The sequence below is a fragment of the Falco rusticolus genome, chromosome 9 (genome assembly GCF_015220075.1).
Source record: "Falco rusticolus isolate bFalRus1 chromosome 9, bFalRus1.pri, whole genome shotgun sequence".
Lineage (NCBI taxonomy): Eukaryota > Metazoa > Chordata > Aves > Falconiformes > Falconidae > Falco > Falco rusticolus.
Window position 1 is genome coordinate 20325143 of NC_051195.1, and position 13949 is coordinate 20339091.

Consider the following 13949-nt stretch of genomic DNA (forward strand, 5'->3'; position numbering starts at 1 on the left):
TTTTCTTTTTTTGTCGTTTCATCATAAGAGTATACTCACGTTTAAAACTGGCAACAGGCACCATTTCACCAATGAAATACAAAGTTTGGGAAGTGTCTGAAATGAGGAACGTTTCCTTTGCATCCCTTGCCAAAAGTAAGTGTTTCTTAGATGGATAATCAAGACTGTCTGTCCAGCCTCGTGCTCTGAGACACACACTGTAGTGAACCTTGGCAATGCAGCATTCACTCTCCAGTAGCATTAGCACAGCTAGGAAAGGATGTCATTGCATCTGATCAGTGTAAATTAAGATCCTCCTTAATGGAAAACATCCCAGTACACCTCATGTGGTTACTTCTTATTTCCTGGTCTTAATACCAGTGGGCTCTTGTTGTTTCAGTCTGTTTGGGGTCAGATGAACGTCTCATTGCTGTTCACTGTAAAGCAAAAAGATGACTGGCAAGAACAGGAATATGGGGCTTAAATAATTTATAGCTCCATGCATTCAAACACAAACTAACAGAAAAGTAACTAAGGCTCTTCCCATTCTTGTTAAATCACCCTTCTGTAGCCTTAACTTTTCCACGGCAGATGGAAGAACACAACCATAAATGTTTGCAGAAGACGCTGAAGTATTTACGTGGCATGGCACGCACACCCAGTAGCAACTTCCTTTCAACAAGTAACACAGATGAAAGCTGTCTGCAAATGTTATATGTAGATGAAATTCCATATACCACTTTGAATTCTAATTTTGCATGCAATAAAAGCTTACGCTAGCAGATGGAAGTATTAACCACGTTTTAGAAAGAATGCCATCTGAGGCTGCTGATCACTCATCAGTTGGCGGTGTCTCTGCCCCACAGAGGTAGCATGTAAGCCTGACAGATAAGCCTTCAGGATTTTTAATACCTCATCCAAGGCAACTGTGAGCCTCCTGTTTCCCTCACACAAAAGAAGGGAGGCGGATACCCAACCATTTTGTGTAAAAAGGGATCTTAAGGGAAAAGCTTTGTTAAATGATACAGGAGGAAGATAATTAAATAGATCTGGATGACACTGCAAAAGGAAAGCAGCTTCCTCTCCTGAGACAGTGGGAGAGTGGTATGATTTCATATCTCAGACGTGATGGGCTTCGGTCCCCTTCTGCCCAAATATGATTTGTGCCTGTATCACAAACACTTAGTCTTTCTCATGCTTACAAAATCCCTGAATGTTTTAAAATGTTTTAAGATCCACAAAGTATTTAAATAAGCAGGGTTGTCAGGGTGTGTTATGATAGGATGGAAAATGTCAGGGATGGGTGTGAGCAACATACTGAAAGCAAATTTACCCCTCTTTTCTTCAGTCTATCAACAGTGGTGGAAAAATGTAAATAGTGTGTCCATGGACTGAGTTTTTCAGGGGTTGCAGAAACCTAATACCTTGCACTGCAAATTAGAGAGTTAAGGGGCAGGGGGAGCTAATACAGGTGTGTCTAAGGCAAACAAACAGGTAAAGCCCCTTGTTTATAACCAGAGCTGCATCCTGCTTGCCTCCCCAATGAGTCTGTGCGAGTCTGTAGAGAAAACTGGCATCGGATCGTTCAGGCTGATGGACTTGGAAAGGGGTAGGTAGGGCTGTTGAACTGCATCTGTGGTGGACAGCGGGTATCACTGCGCTGTGTGCACAGGCTGTCCTCCCGTTTGTTTGCAGCCCTCTGCCCAGAAGCTGTAGTTGATGTGTATTGCCTGGCCCAGGTCCCCCCATCCTGTGCTAGGCCAGAGAGCTGATAGAAATCGCTGTGCTGAAGTGGTATCAGAGAGGGGACGCTTGGCAGCAGGCTCACAGAGGCCGGGCATCTGCTCTTCCTCACAATTCATCTCGTTCTTCCTCGCTGCAAATGCAGGCGCTCCTTTGGCTGTTCATGAAGGGCCGGCAGCCCAGGGTCCAGACAGCGTTGAACACTGTGTCTGCGACGGATTCACAAGCTGTGGAGAAGGAAAAGATCAGGCAGGTAAGTAACAGGCACTCCGGGACATCTGAGGGCTGGGTGGAAGCAACCTCCCTTGAGCCGTGCACCGAGTTACGTGGTATTTGCAGTTGGAAGCATAGGCTGTCTTTTTCTCTCTGGGTATTAGGTTTTTATAAATCTAGAGGTTCCCTCCTCCCTCTTGCTGAACTGGGAGCTCATTTCTCCCTAGGATGACACCGATCTAGCATTAACTTCTCTCCCCTCTAATCCCTTTCCTTTCTTGCCTCTCTCAGGCTTTTCTGGCTGATGGATCATTTGGGGCGCTGCAGATAGCACTGTGATCTGCTTGGTAGATTTCCCAGAAGACCTCCACAGTGTACTGTCTTTCCTGGTGCTCTCTCCCCTCAGTTTTGCTTATAGCCACTACTAACCAACCTTTTCTGCTTTCTGGGAGTTACAATGCCAGCTGCCAGCCAGCTTGAAAAATTCTGCTGTGGTTGCAACAGCAAAACTGTTAATACAGTCTGCCTGACCGCTAGCCCCTCCTCTTCTGCAAAAACAAGGTTGAAACTGCTTGTTAGTAAGTAAATAGGTTAATATTAGGTCTTTTAGGGTTTACTCACTGGCACTAACAATAATTGCTGCATGCATAAGGGATTTGGGAAAGCCCTGCCTTTGGGACTGTCTCCTCCTGCCTCAGTCTCTCCGAGCACCTTGCTCTGCTCCTGCTGCTTCAGGGGTCTGCTTGGCTGGAGGGTTCTGCTCGGCTGGCAGGCATTGAAGAAGCTGTAGTGAGTCAGTGGGAAAACCAAGGTTTTGGTTAACTGGCACTGCTGCAGCTGGGATCTTTCTGCCCACAGGAAGGGAGTGCTGCTGCTCCTCCCCAGCCTTTCTCTGGACCCCTGGTGACTCAGTGGAAAAGAATCCCAGATAAGAGTTGGGATGGCAGTGGAGAAGGAGGAGGACTGTGTGACAGGAGCTGCTCAGAGCTGTCCTGAGGACAGGGAGTGGTAGGTATAGAGCACAAGGCACGGGGAGGAGAGGATAGCCCAGAGGTTTGTTCATGTTAGCAACTACCTGTCCCTTCTGCAGCAACTAGGGCAGAGTTGCTGTCTAGTAGGAATCTAGTCCTACTTGACGATAGGCAGAGGTGGCTTGCTCAGCCAAGGGCTGTGGGCTCTGCTCCACCTTAAGTCCCTAGGATCTATCTGTTTGCTTTGCTGCTGCAGGCAGAAAGAAAAAAGGAGGGATCTGAAAAAATGGCAGGGGAAAATCTGAAGAGATAGGAGGAGGTTGGTTGCATGAGGACCTGTAGATAAGGGTGACCATGAAAGATTGGCTGTACTTGGCCTGTAGCACTTAGATTTCAGTCCACATCTTTGTTTTCTCTGACCTGGACACTCTTTCCAAACATTTATCTGTGATGAGGTAGAAAGCCATCTGTACTAGTACCAGTGTCATGCAGTGTGTCCTAATCAGGCTGCACCTTTGGAAAAAAAAATATGCACATTTAACTATACCTTACAGCAGGGCATTGGCAGAGGGGATGAACCCAGAGGGGCTGGCTGCCACTAGCTGCAAGCAGCTCAGCAGCACCATGAGGCTTATTCTGCTTTGGGAATGGGCTGTTCTCAGGGGCTCTGCCAGGTTTTCATACCTGAGCTTCTGTAAATATCTTTAACTGCTTCAGGGTCACCTGCTGTTGGAAGATCTTATCTCTGCCTGTCCTACATTACTGCCACACAGCCCGTCTGCAAGAGATGGATACCTGCCTTACAGAGGATAGGGACACTGAAATGGCCTCAGGAGGAGCCTGGGGTAGGCTTCCCTGCTGTGCCTGACATCTGGTAGCGACCTCTGGTTTCTGCCTCCTCGCATGGTGCAGAGGTGCTTGATGTTGGCACAGAGGATCGAGAAGCAAGCTTGGGCTATCACACGTGTAACCTTCACAGAGGTTACCAAATGCAGCCTTTACGAAAAAGCTCTTCTCAGACTTGCAGACTGAGGCTTTTAAAATTAGGCAAAACCAGGGTGGCTCTTGAGCTGCAGACAAACCAGGGTGGCTCTTGAGCTGCAGACACACCATGAGAACTTGGTTAGCATGGGGGCTTCTGAGCAATCCAGATCTCCTTGCAGTGGCTCCTTCACCAGCCACTCTATGGTGTGTCCCTGGTGCCATCATCATCTCTTATCTGTGAACCACATTGCAGACAGCCCTTGTCCTTGGCTCTCCCAGCTTGTTGGCCCTTGGCCACGTACAGGTTTCAGTGTGTGGCTTACTGGCTCTGGACGGCTTTTTGGTCTCCTTTGAATGCGGGGCATCCAACAGTTGAAGGCATTACTTCTAGGATTCTTTTGTTGTTTGTTTCTTTTCTTTCCACATGTGTTTTGTAATGTTTTCCAAATGTAAATATTTTTAGGTTTCTAGTCTTGGGACAGAAGTGTGTGTGGAGGGGGCAGATGTCAGGGGTCTCACTCCTCCCTGACCCCTCTATGACAAGCGCAGGACAGATGTGCTGCTCCCTACAGCAGATTTTTCTTCCTTTGGCAAGGTAAGGGCTCCCTGCCCACACCCTCCCCTCCCTGCCACTGCTTGCTCCCTCCACAGGGCATGTGAGCTGGGGAGCCTACCTTCCACCTTGGAGACGAATCCGAGGCTGCGCTTGAGGTCGGAGCAGATGGAGTGGAGGCACCAGCGGAACTTGGCATCGCAGCGGTATTTGTTGGCCCCACAGGTGTCGTAACAAATGTCCAGCTGGTTACAGCACTTGGTCATGGCAGGGATGCCCAGATCTAGCTGGGGAGAGAGAGGAAAGAAGTGTCCCTTGGCTGTGTCCTGGCCTCAGACTCCAACAGCTGCAAATGGGTGAGGTGTTGCAGAGCCCAGCTGGCTTCTTTTTCAGAAGCTACTCCTGATAGCTGTGGCAGCAGGAGGGAACACATGCCTCTCCCTCACCATCTAAAGAAAGGGGCAACAGTAGTGCAGGTCCAACGCAGGGCAGACTACATTCCTTTCTCTCCTCTCTGTTGTGGGGGATTAACTTCTGGTAGAAACAGCCCCTCTGCAAGTATTTGCTAGATCTCATTTATCAGAGCTCATTGGAGAGCTTCCTGTCCTTGCCAGCAGTAGCTCAGGCCCCTTTTCTCTTTCCTCCTTTTCCCACAACGTGACCAGTCCTGCTTCTTGGCCTAATAAATCTGCTCTAAGTTTTATTAATGCCTTGTTTTTCAGAGATGCATTTGTGAGGCCGAGGACAGCTTGGTCAGGGGAGTTCTGCTTGCTTGGAGGTAAACAGCAAGTTTAGCTAATAACCATGGAGGTGATGGGATAGAAGGCCTGTGTCCTGGAGAGACAGGACTCATTAGCTTGCTACAAATTCCTCCTCTTTTTGGCCTTCCTCATGTAATATTTAGGAGATGAACTGTTTCTTCATTGCGCTTAGTGCTCATGACTGCTGGCATAAGGAAGAGGTACCACAGAAATGCCCACAAGGTTTGCAATGAAACGTAGTTTTAAGGAACTAATCTTAACATGAATAACGTGAAAAATGGCCTGTAAAGAGAGGGTATTTCACAGCAGGAATTAGCTTAATTGCCGCAGACTTCATGGGCAGCAGTAATGCATGAGCTAAATAGTAATCCCTGCTCTGAGAGCCTCCTGGGAGTGCTTTTCCTGGTGATTGCTATATGATTTTATTAATTGCCTTTAAAAATAACAAGTGGGTCTGATGTTAAAGCCCACGGGTTTATTTCAGTGCTTGGCAGAGGCAAAAAGCATGGAGTGAACAAGGGGCCAGATGTGGAGCATGCATTCAAGTATTGCCATTCACACGTTAGGCTATGTCACTGAGCTGCCTAGTGTTGAACGTCTTCCCTGTCCTATCGCAAGGGCGTAGGATTGTTCAGGGCCTTGATAAAAATACATTTCTCCACACTGGCGCTCTGCTTAGCCAGGTACACCCTTTTCTTGTTCTAGTGCTAACCTACTTAGGAAACTTTCTCTATTTGTACCGTCTGAGGCAATGAGAGCAACAGGCCGGTCCTTTGTAAATGTAACTTTTGTCTGTGTGATTCCTGTTTTACTGCCACCAGCAGCTGGGATCTTACTGTCAGTCAGGGAGGCAGTAAGTTAGGCAGTGCTCAGACTGACACGTTCGCCTTGCCTGCCGTCAGCAGGCAGTCATGTCTTTTGGCAGTCCCAGGCACATAGCTTGTCCCCTAACACCACATAAGTGACATTTCCTCCATTTTCCAGAGCTCTGGCTTCAGCTGCAAAGAGAAACCATCACACGGGCGCTACATAGCAAGGCAAGCCTTTTCCCTCCCCAATGTTATTAGCTGGTAGCTGTGATTAGAGAACTGCATCGTTCGGAAATGGGGGGTGTGGCAGTACATACACTTTCGGGTACCTTGAGCCCCAGAAAATAGGAGCTACAGCCGTTGGGTTCTTGGGGTTTGTAGTGAGGTCGCGGCATTGGAGCCTTCCCTGATAAAGAAAGGAAAAATGTTAGGACAGCCGAATCTTCCCAGGAGTAGCACCAAAAAGCAAGGAGTGACGGGCAGCTCCCCTTTGGTCTGCATCCCCAAACACTTCGTTCTCCTCGCAGAGATGCAAGGAGCAAAGGGTGAGTACTAGAGCTGGCTGAGACACTGGCCCTGTTCTCAGCTCAGTCTTGTCGAGGCTCTGCAGCCTGACTTAGCTTGCACCTCCTCTGGCATGGCTACTGGAGCACTGCGATGTGTGTGGACTGGGTCCCCAATGCCTCTCAAATGTTTAAGCTGGTCTGAGGCCAGTCCCTAGATCTGGGACTCTCCCCAGCTCTTACAAATGGGCAAGTCCCTCTTTGCAGCATGGGGTTTTGCAGTCGAGCAGCCCTCCATGCTGGAGCTAGTGCCTCAAACTTCCCAAATCCCCTAGGAGCTTTTTCACATGCTTCTTGAGAGCTCTGTACAGCTGGGATCACCCAACTGTTTTTTTAACTCCTTCAAGAAACTACTAGATAAACTACTAGTTTAGCAAAGGGATTTCTTTCCATTCTCAGTTCATTCTCAGAGGGTTGGTGTGCTATGGGATCTCAGAAAATTGTGCTAGACCTTGCATGTCTGAGCTTGCTCCGAGCAGGAGGTCTTCTTGGTCCGTTTTCTGCATGTGGTGATGCAGTGCGTTTTTCAAATAGTTTCTATTCCTTTATCTCCGCCCTTCCTTAATATGTTTCTTAATATGTGTAGAGTAGTAAGAATTGCCGCCGTGAATAATTATTTACCCACTATAGAAAGATTCCAGCAGACAATTGGCTAACAGTAGCTTGAGCAGCAAGGTAATACGTTTTACTTTGCTATGCAGGTGTGCAAGCCCTCCTGTCTGCCTGCTCGCCTGCGCTGGGGCTTTGTGGATGGCTGGGCGAGCGCTCTGGGTGCGAAGGGGGGACTCCCAGGACTGGGGTGGGAACTGTCCATGCGGAAAGCAGATCAGTTTATTCCCTGCCCTGTCTCATCCTCTTTTCTGTCATCCCTGCCTCAGCCTCCATCTCCACCCAGCCTAACACCTCCCGTTTGGGGGAGGACAAGTCACCAGGCTGCTTGTGTGCCTTGACCCCACCGTGCAAGGAGCTTGTTTAAAGGTGGGAGAGGATTCTCCCCTGGAGAAGTTGCAGGGACTTCCCCCCGTGGAGTTGGGTTTCTCTGTGCTGTCCGTTGATGTGTATTCAGTGCTCGTTCTGTTTCGGTCCCAGCCGGGTTTATAAAGGGGACACCTCAACTGCAGAGTGAGATGTTAAAATAAGACATTTGAACCCTGCTCTGGGAAAACTTCGTGAGCTGTGTGAATACTCCAGCAAAAAAAGTGCGAGCCGTGCCTCCTGTATGTCGATCAACCTCTAACATTAAGTTTCTGCTTCCCTGAGCACTGCTAGAGAATTTATATAGATGTAAATTAGATCTAATTTAGCTCTTCAGGCAGGGTTGGGTTCTTTTAAACTCAGTTTCCACTGTTTTCTTCTTGTCAGCACCAATAATCATTTAAGATGCTTTCCCTTTTTTCTGTCAAAGTATGCCAAAATACCGGGGGTTAATATAGCCATAAATCAGCGGTGTTCTTGAGAAGACGTCACAGCCAAATGCCTCAAAAGGCCTTACGCGCAGGAATGTTCCCAGCACCTTCTAAATTAAAATTTGCCAGAGCGGTTTTGTTTAAACAACAGATTTGCAACAAATAAACAACAAACTGGAATCCTGTCCAGCTGTGAGGCGGCAATAGCCAATTTTCTCCAACCCTACAGAAATGCAGTATGCACTGAGGATTTAGCTGTCTGCAGGCCAAGATAAAGCTCTCTAGTTGACATTGCCATTTGTGTGAGAAGGTATTTCTCAGTCTAACTGTTACTACTGTGTGTTGCAACCTTTTTGAACAGGTCAGATCTGCTTCATGCTTCAGATGCAATTTTCTAGTGTAGAAAGCATTGTTATCTTGAGCAGGTAGAGCTGAGTTAACAGTAGTCAAAAAGCACAAATTGGTTGGTTGCAGCACACGGTTGTTATAGGATTATCTTTAGACCAAAACCTCAAGGCTCTGGAGGTACGCTGACGCAAAGTAACTTCTGAGTTTATGATGCATTGCACATTACATAATGTAATGTGCAATTACATGGTGGTTACACTATAGAGAGAAGGAAGTGTGTCTTTATATGGGCTGAATCTATAACCCAAGGCTCCCAGCAATATAAGGAGAGGAGAGCTGCATCCAGGTGTCAGTGCCTAGCTGCTCTTTTGGAAAGGGATGAGAATTGGGACTCGAAATTCAAATGTTCTTGAACTGAGGTAGCAGCCAGAGGAAAATTCAAAATCCAAGGTGGGTTTTGCAGGATGGGTTCAAATTTTAATTACTTGCTTGTGATACTGACGGTAAGTTATGTTCCAGCAGTACATTGTCGATTAATGGGATAAGGTGGCAAGTCAGAGTAGGAGTGGGCTGTTTGGAGGCATGGAGATAACTGTGTTTCTGGAGATAACCTTCCATTAATCTGAAGTTACAGATATTATAATGTCTTAGAAAGTTGTCCTGAGAAAAAAAATATCTCACATGAGAATCATGATCAACAAAACATTGAACTGCCTTCAAGATGAGCCATTGTAGGAAACCTTGCCCCACTCCTCTCTGAAAAACAAAGCTTAATCATTTGTGGAGTGCCTCTTTGAGCACTCTTTCTCAGCTAAATAAAGTCCAAGAAGGCACAGTTAACCCCTCTCCCACATCTTGTTTTCTAGCTAACAGCTAAACAAAAGCAAAGCAGAAATAATAGGTGTTTCTGACTCTATGTGAGCATCAGCTCAGTGCTCTTGTTATCAGTTACTGCTTGCCCATCCTAAAGGCATGTCTGTGACAGGGGAAGAAACTTGGTGGGTCACACTGGCTGTTTTGCTAGCTGTGTTTCACCAGGGACCTGTTGTGGTCTGTCTGCCTGCTGCAGGGCATTGCTGGGGAGAGCTGCAGAAGGCAGCTGCAAGCACAGCAGGGCCTGCCCAGCAGCATGCTGAAGAGCCATGCTGATGTGTAAAAGCACAGCATTACTGAGGAAGCTGGTTCTTTGGAAAAAGATCTATTTCAGGGCACTGCCTTGTTGGGACAGCCTTAGAGGAGAACTGAAACTGAGTTTCTAATGGGAAGCGAGTTTCCCTGGTGCATTGTAATATCTCCAGACTGTTGTAGCTATGCCAAGAGACTGGAAAACAGCCAGCTGGCTAGAGCAGCTGCTGGCAATGCAGGAGGTCTCAGACACTGCAGTACTGGTACACCGACAGAGGGAAGTGAACGTATTTCTGGGTGAATAGATGGTCTTGGGACTCCTTGCTGTTTTGAGTGATCCACTGTTACTTCTCTGCCCCAGGCAAGCAGGCTGTGAGCAGAAGTTGCCCATACTTATCACAGCCTTTTAGTGCTGTGCTGGAGAGCTGAGTTTGAAGCTTCTTTTCCTGCAGCCTGGATGTGCCTTCTCATCTTAAGCCCCTCAGGACCAAATGTTGAGCTAAACATTGAAGTCCTCCCTGGCCAGACAGCTGAAGGAAGCCATCAAGGGATTTACTCGCAGTTCAGGCTGTTTCCCCCTCTGAGACGCCCAGAGAGGTTTTGTAAGGAGGAGGAGATATTTGCCGGCAAACACTAGCATAACCCTAATGTCCTGATTTAAGAGAGTAATCCATCAAGCTGTTTGCAGACCTCACTAGCTGCTGAAAAATCAAGAGGTGAGTCTTACAGCCTGAACAGCCAAGTGCTACGTGCTCAGCTGAAGATGGATGTGGCAATCACAGGTGAGTCCTGACCTTTATCATGGCAAAATACGCTATTATTGGTGTCTCTTGGCTGAAATCAAAGGAAGTAGAAGGCATAGTTTTTGCTGTGTGCCTGGGGAAAAAGCAATCAGGCCCTGATTCAGCAGGAAGATGGTAAAGATGGTTTGTGTTAATTTTTCTGGGGACAGACTGGGTCTTGCTGGTTTGGGATTATCCCTGCATCCCCTCCCTGGGTCTCACTTGTTTGGGATTGTCCCTGCATCCCCTCCATTTGCAGTTTACAATGTCTGTGCTAGAGACGAGCACAGTCAAATGGTCCTGGAAGGCTCCACAAAGACCCTTGGAGGTGCACAGGCAGTGTTTCAAGAGTTTCCTCCTTTAGCCAGTGATTAATGAGTTGTTCAGCAGAGGACAAGAACAGGGCTAGCGATGTGCTTGTTTGTTTTCCTTCCTAGGTAAAACCTTTCTCCAGTAAGGTGCAGGATGCTCTCAGGGAGCAGGCAGACATTTGCACCATTCTGTGGAGGTGCTCTTCCCCCTGCCCAGAGTGCAGGGACAGGGGCAGGGAGAGCCCTAGCCTCAGGATATGCCCAAGAGCGATGACTTCTCCAAGACTTGGTGAGTCCTGAGATTCCTTGAAACTAGCTCTGAATATCAGCTTTCCCAAATCTCGTCTCAGGCCCACTGCAGCCCCAGCCACGTTATGTGCACTACCAGGGTTTTCAATCATTACATGAAGAAGGGCAAGCCTCTTTCTGCTCTGAATTTGAAGCATGTGTGGACCTCAAGAGAGGTTGTCACACATGTTGTGGGGCTGCCACCACAGGGCCCCCCAGAGCAGCCATGCCCTCCTGAGCTGCTGCAGAGAGGCAGCTCTAGCCCGGGAGTGCCACAGGGCCCCAGGCTGAGGGACAGTGGCCACTGGGGCTGAGGTGATGGGCTGGGGCGCCTGGTGCCCTGCAGGTCTGTGGGGCTGAGGTGCCTGGATTACTGCTCCCTGTTTGCTGTTAGCCATGGGGCCTGGGAAGCAGAGCTGGCAGGAGCAGAAGGACAGATGCATACACATTGTTAAACAAAACAAAACAAAAGCAATCCAACAACCTTAAGGCTGATTTTAAACTCCCCTTGTGGCCACACTTTGGCTAAGGGTGGCCCATCTGCCCTCTCGCCCTGACAGGGAACTCTGGTCCCGGCCCTGCAGCATCTGTGTCTCCCAGCACCCTCACTGCTGGCCTGGGAGGGGCAGGAGGTACTTCCCTCTGGCTGCATCTGTCGGGAGCATTGCAGACAACCCGGTGCAGGCTGGAGAGGCACGGCGTGCAGCTGGTGTTCTGGAAGAAATGGGATGCAGCAGACTGAAACTTGAATTGGTGGGATTTCTCCAAAGCATGGAGTCTGTGTCTGTGAAAACCAGTGCTCAGGGAAGGGGAGGCGCTGACATTGCCTCTGTGCTCACAAGTATCTTGCCCGGGGGGTCACTGGGATGAAGCTGGGGTGGAAAGGGCTGATGGGCAGGCCAAGGTGGCAGAGAACAGTCGTTGCTGTGCAGACAGTTGTAGGAGGCTGGGGAGAAGACAGAGTCTGTAGGAAACCTTGCTGTTCCCAAGCAGGTTGTTTCAGCCGGTACCCTGCCGATGGCTGGTGCTGCCTGTGCCTCCGCCTGCCAGTGCCCCACAGACCTGCACCATAGGGGCCTGCCCTGCTGCACCTCTGCACCTGCCTTGGCTCCTCCTGCCCTGCTCTCCCTGAGATGTCACCCCCTTCATCCTGCCCCCAGGACAAACCAAACTCTTCTTTTTGGTAAATCGCTCTAAAGTCCAAGGCGAGCGGTAGCTGCCTCAGACCGCCTTGAGTACTAAAGGTTCCTCCATGGTTACAGCAGGTCTCGTTTACCTTCCTGTTATCTCCTCTCCTCCAGCCCACGTTATTAGCCAACTCGCAGCTGCTGAACAATGATACTCCGAAGGTTGCTGAGATCAGGGCCGCTGGCAATACTAGCAACCCCCTCTGAGTCCGGTCTGCATGGCTGCTCGTCCTCCCTTCTGGGGCCTCCTCACCCTGGTCCTTCTCTCCTGGGGTCCAGGCAGCTGGGCAGCCTGGTTACCCATATGCCCTGCCTGTAAAACCTGTGTCCTCTCCGCTTGTCCCCCCGCACACAGCACAGCAGCTTCAAGATCGGGCTGTTCTTGGTGAGAGGGAAAGATGAGAGTTCCGCGTCCCCGCGCTGGCACTAGCAGGGAAGTTGTGACTCTGCAGTGACTTTTCTGTGCTGAGCACAGTAGGGGTCACGTCATGGATAGGAGCTGGCTGTGGTCTCAGGGGAGTGCTGTGAGTTTCTCTATGAGAGTGAAAGAGGGGAAAGGGCAAGGAAAGAGAAGCCAGCAGGAGTGAGCTTTGCTTACCGTATCGACATCTGTACTGGCAAACACCGTTTTTTCCCCCAAGCAGTTCCAAGAAGGAGTCAAAGTAGCTGTTAACTGTTTCGAAGCTGTCCCGGATGGCTCCGATGCCCCACTCTGAATAGGTTGACTCTGCTTGGGAAGCTTGGTGGACGGTGTTCTCCTGTGTTGTTTCCTCACTACATAGTCCTAAGCCCAGGGTCAGGCACAGAACCACTGCCTCAAAAAGCAGCCGCATGCTCCGGTCCGGATCCAGGCCCCAGAGCCCTCGTCCAGGCAGGCAGATGTGTAGGCAGGGAGGAGTGGGAATGAGCTGTTGTGCGTAGGAGGCAGGTATGCACCCCTCTCCCCTGGACTTTAAACACTGCCGAGGGAGCTGGCATGAGGTCACCACAATCAGAGTGCAAAGTGCACCGCGGAGATTTAGACCAAGTTCATCTTGCGGAGAGACACCGGTATGTGAGTTTGCATAATCCCGTTGGAACAGGCTCAGCCTCTGCGGCACCAGGGCTTCAGCTTCCCCAAAAGAGACTGCTCGCCGGGGTGCTGAGCAGGGTCTGTCTGCTCATGTTGTGTGGCACACAGGACACCCTCCGCCTGCCCCACCGAGGCACTGCATGGGCTGCCCTGTTCTCTCCCCAACCCGTCGGGAGATGAGGAGTATCTCTGCCCAAAATTTCTGCTGCTCCGGCCGTGGGGGTAATAGAGCAGCAGCAGACTGGGGAGTACCCCTTGCCGTTTTCCTGGGCACTTAATGGGGTGGGACAAGACATCTAGCCAGCCTAGCTGCAGTGGGGGAGTGCTTCTAGCAAAACCTGCTGGACTGCAGGGCTGACACACTTGGTGTGTGAAGGGGCTTTCCGTGCCTGCACGCCCAGAACAGGCTGCGTTGCAGGAACACAGCCAGGACAGAAAAGCGTGGCAGAGCACTCGTGTCCTGCCCTGCGCCGTGTCCTGCCCTCCTATGGCTAGAGGGTGCTGATGGGGCCTCACAGGGGCTGATCCAGCAGCTAGGAGTAGTTTGGGTTTAGAAAGACTGTATTCAGTGCAATCCCTTGGCATGCTCCCTCCAGTTATAGGATCAATAACGTAGGTGAGTATTTGCCTTTGATGGCACTCCTGAAGGCTGATGTTAGGTGGCTGGTTGTCACAGCTTTTGTGTAATGCCGGCATTGCTGAATGAAACATGTAGCATAAGTGGCCCAGAGTGAGGAGGGGCTGGCGCTGAAACCCATCAGGTAACAGCTTTGTGGGGGAGCTGCAGGTCCTGGCTCTGGGGTGGGACTGGCTCTCCAGGACTTGGGGGCCTGCAGAGCTGGTGGAGATTTCAA

The 13949-nt window shown here is 49.8% G+C and overlaps 1 protein-coding gene and 2 long non-coding RNA genes across 5 annotated transcripts in view; 2 read left to right on the plus strand and 1 right to left on the minus strand.

Annotated features, from left to right (window-relative positions):
* Positions 1 to 12979, minus strand: PLA2G12B (phospholipase A2 group XIIB). Of its 2 annotated transcripts, none has more exons than XM_037399639.1 (4): positions 12622 to 12979; positions 6343 to 6419; positions 4565 to 4730; positions 1 to 1949 (listed from the first exon to the last, which is right to left on the minus strand). In XM_037399639.1, exons 1-4 carry the CDS (start codon positions 12854 to 12856, stop codon positions 1831 to 1833), a joined length of 597 nt encoding a protein of 198 aa, XP_037255536.1. In that variant the 5' UTR covers positions 12857 to 12979; the 3' UTR covers positions 1 to 1830. The 2 variants fall into 2 exon arrangements, with proteins under 2 accessions (XP_037255536.1, XP_037255535.1); XM_037399638.1 differs by having other exon boundaries at positions 6331 to 6419; positions 12622 to 12977.
* Positions 1870 to 4558, plus strand: LOC119153330. The gene is made up of 3 exons (XR_005106117.1): positions 1870 to 1975; positions 2794 to 2943; positions 4354 to 4558. It is a non-coding gene; the product is annotated as an uncharacterized LOC119153330 (long non-coding RNA).
* LOC119153328 overlaps positions 6426 to 13949 on the plus strand; it is a 26098-nt gene continuing 18574 nt past the window's right edge. The window contains exons 1-2 of one of the 2 annotated variants that reach the window (XR_005106116.1): positions 6426 to 10237; positions 10675 to 10837. This is a non-coding gene — a long non-coding RNA (uncharacterized LOC119153328). Of the gene's footprint in view, positions 10838 to 13949 lie in introns of both variants that reach the window. The other variant, XR_005106115.1, reaches the window with a different exon arrangement.